The 12,066-nt window shown below is 39.2% G+C and overlaps 1 protein-coding gene across 2 annotated transcripts in view; it reads right to left on the bottom strand.

Annotated features, from left to right (window-relative positions):
• Nucleotides 1-12,066, bottom strand: part of ARID4B (AT-rich interaction domain 4B) — a 95,493-nt gene that overhangs the window by 37,946 nt on the left and 45,481 nt on the right. For both annotated transcript variants that reach the window (XM_063329014.1, XM_063329015.1), the window contains exons 8-11: nucleotides 11,727-11,865; nucleotides 7,860-7,939; nucleotides 6,421-6,494; nucleotides 5,456-5,601 (exon numbers count right to left, since the gene is read on the bottom strand). In XM_063329014.1, coding sequence (XP_063185084.1) covers nucleotides 5,456-5,601; nucleotides 6,421-6,494; nucleotides 7,860-7,939; nucleotides 11,727-11,865 — 439 coding nt within the window. The remainder of the gene's footprint in view (nucleotides 1-5,455; nucleotides 5,602-6,420; nucleotides 6,495-7,859; nucleotides 7,940-11,726; nucleotides 11,866-12,066) is intronic.

Below are 12,066 nucleotides of genomic sequence, written 5' to 3'. Positions count from 1 at the left end.
TAAAGTAAAGGATACTAGGGGAACTAAAGTAAAGGTGATGAACAGGCTGAATAAAACACTGTCACTACTTTCTCACCGTAAGATCCAATGCCTGAAGCGTACTCTTAAGTCTCAAACGCAATAATCCAAAGCAATGCCAGAATTGCAAGTGGATTGAAGCAGGCATATCATAATCTGCCATCTTTGCTTATTTCTAAGTTAGACAACCACAGTGCTAGCAGGTCACTCTGCAGTTTCTGATGTATCTGTCCATGTCACAAAGGTAAAAGAAAGTGACTTATATGTACAATAATGAAATCCAGAAAAGCAGCAACATGCTTTTTGCAACATATAAAATTCACATAGTATTACAGCCCAGCACTAGAAGAGAGGGTCTTTTATCTACCATCAGATTTAGTAAAGGAAAGGAAGGCAGTTTTCCAGTCTCTTCCATTTCCGGGGGGGGAGAAAAAGGCAACACATCTTCTCTTCTTAAAGGAGAAGTAGAGAGAATTTGCATGAAAACTCCTACCTATATAGGACAGGAGCATCTATATACATATATGATATATTTATGTAGGAGCATCTATATATCTATAGGAGTGTGTGTAAATAGGATTAGAGCGTCTATAGATGAAGCCTGCAATGACATATATAGGAGTTTTGTATTGGTCTGCTTTTGTTCTTGTTCATGGGTACCAGTGAGGGCTACCAGTGAAAATTTTTCCTGTCCTGGAAAGCACTAGAACAATTTGCAGGTGGATAACAAAGTCCCAAGAGCAGGCCCACAGGTCCTGACTGAGAAGAGATGCTGCTTGATAGCCAGGAGGTTACAGGCACAAACTAATAAATAAAAAAGAGATGAGGCTGCAGAAACTACTCAGAAGGGGGTGGACAGAAGGCATGCATGCCATTGAACCCTGAGGAGACAGAAGAAAAAAAAAAGAAAAAAAAAAATATTTTGCCTCTGTTTTAGAAACCTCATAGTTCAGCAGGTGACTGAAACATTGAATACTGGAGAAGAAATTATCACAAGAGATGTCACAGTAAATCCTCAAATATTTGCCTGAGATGAGATCTTCATATCTAGCACACAAAAATACTAGCTTATACAACATCACAGGCAACTAAGAGGAGCTAGAGAGAAGATGTAAAAAGGGGTACAAGGTCAAATATTTACAAATGCTGTAGCTAGACTGTGAATTTTTCAACTAAAAGTAGCGAGGGAATGATGACTATATAAAGATTGTGTGCCAGCCTGCATAGGTACAAATCCATACACATTCATCATGCCCAAGAACCTGCTCTGAAAGTTCACGAATTGTGATGAGCCCAAGGAAGTCCTCCTTGCTTCTCAAAATACTAAGCAGACTATAGCCCCTTGCAAAGTGGGCTTTATAACTTCTGATCAGAGCTGGATAGCCTCCTCTGAGCTTGAAGAAGAGGCAGAATCAACTCATGAGCATGGAGAGGTGGCAGCATTTTTACTTCACACCTTTGCAGTCTCCCAACAAATCTTAAAATAAAGAAATGAATGAATAAAAGATGGAACGCCATCTTCTAGTATGCCAGAGCCACAATCTCCAGGGAGGATGTACTGAGAGAAAGACCATAAACCCATTTAAGACCCAAACCAGTTCAGTTTCTCCAATTACACTATTGATAGGAATTTAAGTCTACTGCATTATTGGCACTTGCATAATAAATTAGAGAACAGCTCTCAAACCTTAGTGAGAGAAAAAGTGGTAATGGGCAGACAAAGATTTTGAAAACCACCAGAAGGTAGAGAGGAAGTAAAAGATTCAAAAGCCCCTCTTCCAGCCTCACAGCCAGCTGTAAAATAAAGTTTTTTTCTATTCATTTTCTCCTTTCCTCTTTGTCTTCATTTTTTTCTGGACAGGAGGCTGGGAGGAAAGAACAGGTAATCAGAAAACCAAGCCATGAGGTAGGGCTCCATACTTCCAAGACAAAAGAGAAAAGAGTGGAAGAGGAGTGCATTGGTTAATGCCTTAATTGAAAGCTCTTTTGCTTCTTTACATCAGGGTAGCCAGAGAGATAACTTGTAGGGAAGCAATTTTTCAGTAGACCAGGATAAAAGAGAGCTACAAGAACTCAGATTTCTTGGTAATTATCTAAAGGTTTCAAAATCTCTTACTTTTCACCACTCCAAAACCAGTAAACTCCATTGTCTACAGCTAGAAGCAGGGAAAGAACAGTGTGAACTACTTGCAATATCTGCTTTATAAGGGGACCTACAGCTGTAGGCCTAGCACAGCAATTTGGGGACAGGAAAGGGTAAGGCAGAAGGGGAAGGAGGACAGGGTGACATAGGCACAAGGGAGGAGGAGACAACAGCAGAGCCATGCCAGCCTAGTTTGGTTTATTTTTCAAATATGTCAAGAACACAGGTCAGTAACAGTTTAGAGGTGGCTCCTCAGCTGGAGCTCCTGTGTAAAAGGCAGCAAACTTCTGTGGCTTGGAATTAGTGGTAAGTCATGGGTATGTCTGGGGTAACAGCTCTACAGCCAGGAGAAAAGTTTATCACCATTTATGTGAGCAGCTATTTACATTAGCATTATTTTAGCACGCACAGAACTCATTCCATGGCCACAAAGGGGAAAATAAATCAACACGGTCATATCATACAATAAAACAGATGCAAGACAACCTACAGAGGGAAACTACACCCTTCTGCACACCACAACACACTGCATTATTATAGAAAGGCAAACAACTGTTTATCTGCAGTGACAGTGAACTACAAACTGGAAACACATCTGGGACATGACTGACACGTATGGAAAAAATCAGGAGGGCCAAAGCCCAGCTAGAACTAAACCTGGCTTCTGTTGTCAAGGACAACAAAAAAAGTTTCTATAAATCTATTAGCAATAAGAAGAGGACTAAGGATTATATCTGTCCTCTAGTAGATGGGGCCAGCAACATAGTGACCAAGGATGAGGAAAAGGCTGAGGTACTTAATGAAGTCTTTGCCTCAGTCTTCAGCAGTAGGACCAGTTGTTCCCTGAGTACCCAGCCCCCTGAGCTAGAAGACAGGGATGGGGAGCAGAATGAAGCCCCTGTAATCCAAAGGGAAACGGTGAGGGACCTGCTTCAGCACCTGGAGGTGCACAAATCTATGGGGCCGGATGGGATCCACCCAAGGGTATTGAAAGAGCTGGCGGAAGTGCTCGCCAGGCCACTTTGCATCATTTACGAGCAGTCCTGGACAACCGGGGAGGTCCCAGCTGACTGGAGGTTAGCAAATGTGACACCCATCCACAAGAAGGGCCGGAAGGAGGATCCGGGGAACTACAGGCCAGTCAGTCTGACCTCGGTGCCTGGGAAGGTCATGGAACAGATCCTCCTCAGTGCCATTACACGGCACATGCAGGAGAACAGGGTGATCAGGCCCAGTCAGCATGGGTTTGTGAAGGGCAGGTCATGCCTATCAAACCTAATATCCATCTATGATAAGGTGACCCACTTAGTGGATGAGGGAAAAGCTGTGGATGTTATCTACTTGGATTTTTGCAAAGCTTTTGACACTGTTTCCCACAGCATTCTCCTGGAGAAACTGGCTGCTCATGGCCTGGCCAGGTGTACTCTTCGCTGGGTAAAAAACTGGCTGGATGGCCGTGCCCAGAGAGTGGTGGTAAATGGAGTTAAATCCAGTTGGTGTCCGGTCACAAGTGGTGTCCCCCAGGGCTCGGTGCTGGGGCCGGTTCTCTTTATCTCTTTATCCATTGATAAAGATCTCATCCAGATCTTTATCAATGATCTGGATGAAGGGATCAAATGCACCCTCAGTAAGTTCGCAGATGACACTAAGCTGGGCGGGCGTGTTGATCTGCTTGAGGGTAGGTTGGCTCTGCAGAGGGATCTGGACAGGCTGGACCGATGGGCTGAGACCAATGGTATGAGGTTCAACAAGGCCAAGTGCCGGGTCCTGCACTTGGGTCACAACAACCCCATGCAGCACTACAGGATTGGGGCAGAGTGGCTCGAAAGCAGCCCGTCAAAAAAGGACCTGGGGGTGCTGGTTGACAGCCGGCTGAATATGAGCCAGCAGTGTGCCCAGGTGGCCAGGAAGGCCAATAGCATCCTAGCCTGTACCGGGAATAGTGTGGTGAGCCGGACTAGGGAAGCGATCATCTCCCTGTACTCGGCACTGGTGAGGCCCCACCTCGAGTACTGTGTTCAGTTTTGGGCCCCTCGCTACAAGAGGGACATTGAGGTGTTTGGAGCGTGTCCAGAGAAGGGCTACAAAGCTGGTGAGGGGTCTGGAGGACAAACCTTGTGAAGAACGACTGAGGGAGCTGGGCATGTTTAGCTTGGAGAAGAGGAGGCTGAGGGGAGACCTCATCACCCTCTACAACTACCTGAAAGGAGGTTGTAGAGAGATGGGGGCTGACCTCTTCTCCCTGGTGACAAGTGATAGGACGAGAGGAAACGGGTTCAAGTTACGTCAGGGGAGGTTTAGATTGGATATTAGGAAACATTTTTTCACTGAAAGGGTTATTAAACATTGGAATAGGCTGCCCAGGGAGGTGGTGGATCCACCATCCCTGGAGGTGTTTAAAAAAAAGGGTAGATGGGGCACTTAGGGACATGGTTTAGAAGTGGCTTTTGTCAGGGTAGGTTAAAGGTTGGACTCGATGATCTTAAAAGGTCCCTTCCAACCTCAGCAATTCTATGATTCTATTCTATGACATTATAGCCCAGGAATTAATATTACCCTAAGAAACCCGAAGTTCTTCATAAGTAAAAAAAAAAACACAAAACTTTGCCTTCCAATACTGAAACAGCATTTGCAAAGTAAAGGACAGTCTGGATTTACATACAGTTGCAAGACATAATTGGTGATGTTTTCAAAGCAAACAGAAAGAGATCTTTGTTTTAAAGTTATCAAAAATAATTTAAGCACCACATGTCCTTTTTCAGAAACACCTTAAACGTTTTTTTAGCTCTTCCCAGTTAGAAGACAGGCAGACCTGTAACAGCTAGCAGGTAAGTTCCATTTAGAAACACAAATACAAGTAAAGGGAACTTTTTTTCTTTTAGAAAAAACAATATGCATTGATAGCAGATGCCAATATTTACCCTTCATCATCCTGCTCAGTCCCTAGTAGGTACCGCAACTCCTTCTGCCACTGCGTTATGATCAGCATGGGAAAGATTCTAAAACAGGATCTTCTTTTGAGTTTTCATTTCTATTTTTCACTAGTCCTTAATGACTCAGTCATTGACTACATGTTTTTTGCTTAGTGACTCGAAGATATTTGTTAGATTTTAAAGTTGATATATTCACGTTAGCTGATTTTTGTTGACTAATATTTTTGAAAGCTGAGGGGCAATAATGTTGCCTATGTTAACATGTTAAATGTTCCCAAATGTTAAGACCACCTACTTAAACATTACAGTCTTGCTAATTTTTATCAGCTGTGTATCTGTGCCCTGTACTAACTTCACTTGCCTCTTCCTCGCTGCTGTTGTCCTCTTTTTCTTTTTCATCCTCTTCCTCTTCTTCAGCTTCACTGCTGGAGCTGTCTTCTTTCAATTCTGTTTTCCAGTTACTAGGAACAGTTCTGTTTTTACGGAATTCAAGGGCTTGGTCAAAAGCTGTAAAAGGACCAGCATTTGTTAGCACAGCAGGAAGTATCAGTTTGACCAAATGTTTAAATCGAAAAGAAGAAGGGAAGACTGCTAATTAACAATTTTACCCCCAAAACTCAAAGAACGTCAACAACAATCCCGTGTTGTCCATCCTTATTTGTCTGGCCTAGTGTTCTCTGCACATCAAATTATTCAGAGCTATTATTAGGATTATTACCATGTTACTGTCTGTAGACACAAATAAGGATCTCCTATATTAGGGCACATGTGACAATTTAATTGAGAGAACCCCTACCCCACAGGTTTACACTGTGGTTTACATATATAGAACAGGGAAGAGGAGGAAGAAGAAATAAGCCCAAGCTAATTCTAACAGTTTGATCACACAAACTTAAACTTTCAAATGAATCCACAATTCCAGTTTCTTGAGGGTGCATAAAGGCAACTTCCTTATAACTATTAAGGGTACTATGGTGAGAATAACTCTATACAGATCTAATGCAAAACGCTGAATAGGAAATAACCTAAAAAGCCAATGTACGCTGGATGATTATATCCTTTGTTTGGCATGCCTACATTTAAAACAAGTGCGGCAGAATGGTCATTTGCAGGTGGGATTTTTTTGGTTGGGGTTGTTTGGTTTTTTTTAAAACAAAAGTTCCTCTAGATTTTCAGAAGTGTTCTCCTTCAATATATTAAGCTACAGTAAAAGATCCTGTATTTCACCATTTTTAAGACATGAACCAATCTACCGTAAGTTTGTTCCAATTTACATAACAAAGTAAATACGTGCACGTGTGTTTTCTCACAGACAGTTATTTTTACCTTGTTTTAACAAAGCGTCAGGCTTTGGTGAAGTTTCACTAATCTCCCGAACATCTTTTCTTGGCACAGAAACGCTAGATGATTTTACAGTGTAAAAAAGAAAAATAATATTTTTAAATATTTTAAAGCCAAATTAACAGTGTAATACAGAGCTGTCACTAAGACTATAACACACTTACTAAACATACAGAAGAAGCATATGAATTATATCTTGATATTTCTATAGTGTTAGTCTGGTACAGTATTAGTCAGCTAGTGGATTATAAACAAAACGTCTACATTAATTTGGTTAGATCACCCATATGCATTCACTGCATATTAAAGAAAGCATTCTTCTTGCACTAATAGGTAGTTTCTGGAATCTCCCAAATACATACTACTTAACAAAAACCTTGTGTTAATTCAGCAAGTAACTATTCACTCACAAACAGCAAAACCCTGCCTTGCTTAAAACATACATGAGTATTAGTATAAACTGTCAGTATGAAATGAAAGACTTCCAAATTGAAAGAACAAATCACTTTTTAATTTCTACTGTGGCTATATCCAGGGAAGCAAATCTGAACTGCAGATTTGGGGGGTGGGAGGTATGTGCTTGTGTGGGCACATGCTTATGTGTGTTTCTCCAGTGACGTGTACTGATGCCTGAATAACTATCAAATGGTAAAGCAATACATCAGACTTAGTAAGTAATTAAACTGTTAAATATTTCAATATCCTTTCTGCAAAAGCATTGTTAAATTGAACCAAGCACAATAAATAGCTGCAACTTTTTAAACTAAAACTAAAACCTAGAAAAAAGAATTCCATTGTCATCCATCAACTCCCCTGCCCCGACCAACATGAGTTTAAGAACACAAAGCTCCTTATTCTATCACAAATACCATACAGCCTGGTTTTCTACGTTTCTCTATTTTCATTCCTACTTCAAGTAGTACTACAGCTCTTTTCAAAGAACATGATAATATGCAGTTGTAGCCTAGACTGAGATAAACATATGCCTTACTACCTCAGAAAAAGAATTTCTGTGTGTGCATGTGGTGTACGTGCATGCACACCCACCCCCACCCACCCCTTTCTATAGCTGGATAAGCTTATGGCCACATGTCTGGAAAGCAGTGCTCTATTCCAGCCAGAGCTGGAAAGACTCTCAGGGCCATTCTCGAAGTCATGAAATACTGCTTTGTTTGCCATCACTGTAACAATGGAATTAAAACTAAGACAAGACAGATTTATGCATCCCATTATTAATAATAACAAAGCTCAAGGCTAATTTCATCACAATGTAGGCTAAAAGTTTTCTGAACATTAGAAAAATCTTGGCAGAAACTTACTGAGCTTAGTGATGTTATTAATGCTTTACCCAGCACATCTCATACTATATTTCACCTGACTGGTACAGATTTCATTCTATTATCAGTCTCTACATTCCTACTCACAATTTGCCATCCTTGAAAGAGCGAACGAGAATATTGTCTTTTTTCACTGCAATATCATCACTACAATCTGGACAAACCACCTGCAAAGACAGTACAAATACGAAGTTTAGAGAGAAGAAATAAAAACAAGAGAGTAATAGTATATACCAATGCTTTTCAAAAACCTCTTGAGCTCATTCCTCTTCAACATCACTGACATGAGAGCAACTGAAATCCCTCAAAACACAGGAGTGATGACCTCCTGAAATTACTGAATGTATGAGTTCATGCTTGCTTCCTGGAGGGAACTGACAGCTGCTGCCAGAGACATAAGTAAGAACAGCATTCTTGCAAAAGTTAAGTACCTGTCATGCTGCTACAGCTTATTCTACTCCTCATCCTAAAAAGACAGAACTTCCACCAAGTACTGCCACCTGAGTTAGGGACCTCTTCTGAAAAACTTCCAGAAATTGCAAGGATGCGATCACACACATTTTCAAAAACAAAGGCATACAGGATTTATGAAATGCAATTTTATAATGGATGATTCGTAAGTTACCTACCTAGGAGAGTGCCTCCAGTACCAGTATTATGATAGGTTCTTTAATTCAAGAAGTAGACTAATCAAGTTTATCACTGAGACAACATATTAATTATTTGTTGCAATTTTAAAAGCTATTCAAGTCTTGTTAAACCAGTATACAAGTCACTAGTTAAAAAACTGCATTAATTTAATTTTTAAAGTACATATTAAATTTCCAGAGTTACAGAACAGAAAAGCAACCCTCTCCATCGCTCATCTCTCTTCTTTCACAACATGTGTAGTTCCCTGAAAGTTAAGAAAATTCTGGCTCCTATGAAACCTCAAGGAGCAGCAAATGACTGCAGCCCTAATTTAGCCCTGCTAAATACCTCTTCTCTTATACCAACTGCTTTCAGTCTTACTTTTTCCACCAAACTCACAAAGATACTGCATGACAAACATTGTTCTTCCTCCTTACATAGGTCACCAGCCATGTAGCATTTTAGAAGGTAAAGCCAAAAGCTCCACCTGATTTGGAAACAGAGTTGTTGTGTATCACAGAGCATAGGCTAAACATGTTTCTCAAGAAAAATAAAACTTAACAGCCTAAGTCTCCAAATTCAATGCATTGTGCAGTCTCCAAAGAAATTACTTCACAAAACTACAACTTACTAATTAAAATGCAGTTTGAGATATAGTTTGCAACAGTGTTTTAATATCAGGGTGAAAGACGGTGATTATCCCCCTATTTGAAACAGACAGGTGCAATCTCCTAGCTCTGTAAAGATGGAGAAAGGCCCTTCTGGTTTTAGCTATTGGTTTTCCAGAAGCATCAAGATTTTAGCAGCCAGAAATCCATTCAGAGGCTGGAAAACAGCTTACCACAATCTCATCTAGTGTCTTTAGATCAAGCAACATCACTTCAATTTTGCCTGAATCAAGTTTTCTTGATTTCCTAGCAAAACAAACTCCACTAGAGTCACAGGAGGATGAGAGAGATGATCCTATGTAAACTCAATTTTCTGAAAACGCTGCAAGCAGATTTCCTCACTGCACCTTCCAAAAGCCTTTAAGTACACATTAAAACTAAGCAATGTTATAAGGCTTACTAAATCACAATCTCTGACATAAGGAGCAATGGCCAGGCCTTTTTACAATTACAATTAGCCATTGCTCTCAACCCACCCACCCTCCCCAAAAAAACGCAACACAACAAAACCAAACCAAACCAACAAAAAAACCAACCAAATGAAACAGAACAAAACAAACCAACCAAACAAAAAAACTGAAGAAACACCACACCCCATGAGTGTAGGATTAAAACAATGTAGTCAATCACTGAGTCCTCAGAATAATTTTTACAAAATTTAGACAGTTTTACATTTATAAGTGCCAGGCTATCTGGTTATAGGACTGATATCCAAAGTAATCAGTTTCAACAACTAATCTTAACTGTTATTTGCTGTAAAGGCTTAGACTAATCCCTAAACTTCTTTTCACATAATATACTTGCACAATGTGCTTTGTGCTTATACACAAAATGTATCTGTACACAATATAGATAATAAAAAAGTAATTCTGGGATACAAATTCTTCAGCATATTAAACTTGAATTTTCATTTTATTATTCATAATTACAATTAGCATAATACAAAGTTAAAGCAAAAATTATCAGTAATAAGATAAAATGACTGTTGATATAATAGATGCAACTTGCTTACAAGGTAAAAGAATGGAGACGCACAGCTACAGGAGAAGGGATTAAAAAAAAAAAGCAAGCTATTTGGTGCATAAATCTATTCTTTGGCACAACCTTTCAGGTTAAATGCAATATGTTTATTTGCAGAGCTATAAACCTGATTACTAAAATAACAGTTAATCTAGGATAAGCTATTTCAGAGTTAACGAGCTCCACCCTCAAACTTTATCCCCCTACTGCTTCTCATTCACTGCAGGAAGCTTTCCATGAAGAATGAGCTATTCCGATCTCCAAACAAAAGGCAAAGAAATAACAGCCTGTATCTTTAATACAACTTGAGAGCATAAGCAACAATTCAGTTAATCTTCAAGGTCTGACCCACAGCTACCCCAAGCAACACTACATTAGTCACATACAAGTCCAATACCTTACAGAAAGGCTGCCACAGAAACTGCTATCTGTCGTGTGCATGACCAGAAGGGCTAACCCAGCAGCGTGACATAAAATAGCCTAAACCAGTCTAACCGACCACTTCTCAGAGCACAACTGTGAGGTTGGCAATATTACATAAATCTTGATGACAGCTTTCAATAAAGAAATAGGTCTATTTTCTTATCTATTACTGAAAACCTCTCTTAAAGCTATCTGTCATTAACATGGTGTCTCCTTGCTGTATATTCCACCCTCTCCCTTCTTGAAAAAAAGGCTTCCATGACATATTCTCTATCATTTTCTTTCCAAAAGAAGTCCTGCTGGAAAGCTGCTGGACTGCATTACACGACACAGGAGGTGACAAGTAAAAAGTTGCTACTGAGAGCTACTGTACACGTTAAGAACAGCTAAATGTTACTGTATGGAGTCTTTCCAAAAGCAGACCACTATTCTTCCTGAAACTAGATGTTTTAAGCTTTCATTGCCAGGGAGAAACGATTCAAATATTTACTACTAATAATAAAATAAAAATTAAAAAGCACGGTACTAGACAGCACCACATATAGAAGTATGTTAATTTTCAAATGTATTAGTCAGTCTATATGCAATCCTTAAGACTAACAGTGATATTTTGTTACAAGTTGATTTGTAAAAAAGTTACTTTAAACCAGAATAAAGAAAGAAAATATTTGTACTAAAAGACTATAATGTTATTTTAAAGGAAAATTATTGGCAATTCTCTACTAACTGCCATAGCAACAAAAAAACTCCAAACATTTGATTTTATTCTCAAGCGTGTTTATATTGAACCTAGAAAAATAATATCTATGTAATCACTAAGCTTCCCCTCTCTTTGTACTTCATTATAATTTCTTCCTTGATAAAACTGGGTAGTTCAGAAAAATGACATGCTATAGCCTAGGAAAAAAGCCCTGAAATTTTAGTTCAATGGTACTACACACACTGTTGAGGTGGAATTAGGTCAACAAGCTCTGGCTGTTTGGAAAACCTAAAGCCATGTCAGCAATCACTTTTTGTAAACAAATATATTTACACATATAATATTTCATTTGACTATTATGATATCGTCTGACTTGAAGAAACATTAAATTCTAATAAAAATATAGATTAATCCACCAAAAATTAAAAGCAAAACAAGAAAACAACCACTTTTCTTCAGTGCTTAGAAAATGAATGAAACTTTACAAAATTAAAATAAAGATGAAACTCTTACCAAGGCTGGAAACCACAGCGCTTTCTTTTTATCCACACTGAAGCAGTCCACGCACACAACTTTTCCTAATAACTCATCACTTTGTTTCCTATCATCTTCATCTTCATCGCTGGAAGAGGATGAAGATTCTTCTTCAGGACTAAACAACAGAGAAAGACTTAAAACTCAACTATTCAAAACTTGCTTGTTATAATTACAGGAGATCCAAAGCCAATTGTCAAAGAGGCATAAGTAACAGTGACTTGAATTGCCTGTTAAGTGTTTCATGATAGAAATGAATAGACACATTTATAAAGATATTATAATAACAACTCAAACATTACAAACTCAGAAATGCACA

Source organism: Chroicocephalus ridibundus, chromosome 3 (genome assembly GCF_963924245.1).
Source record: "Chroicocephalus ridibundus chromosome 3, bChrRid1.1, whole genome shotgun sequence".
NCBI lineage: Eukaryota > Metazoa > Chordata > Aves > Charadriiformes > Laridae > Chroicocephalus > Chroicocephalus ridibundus.
This window is presented reverse-complemented; position numbering and strand designations above follow the sequence as displayed.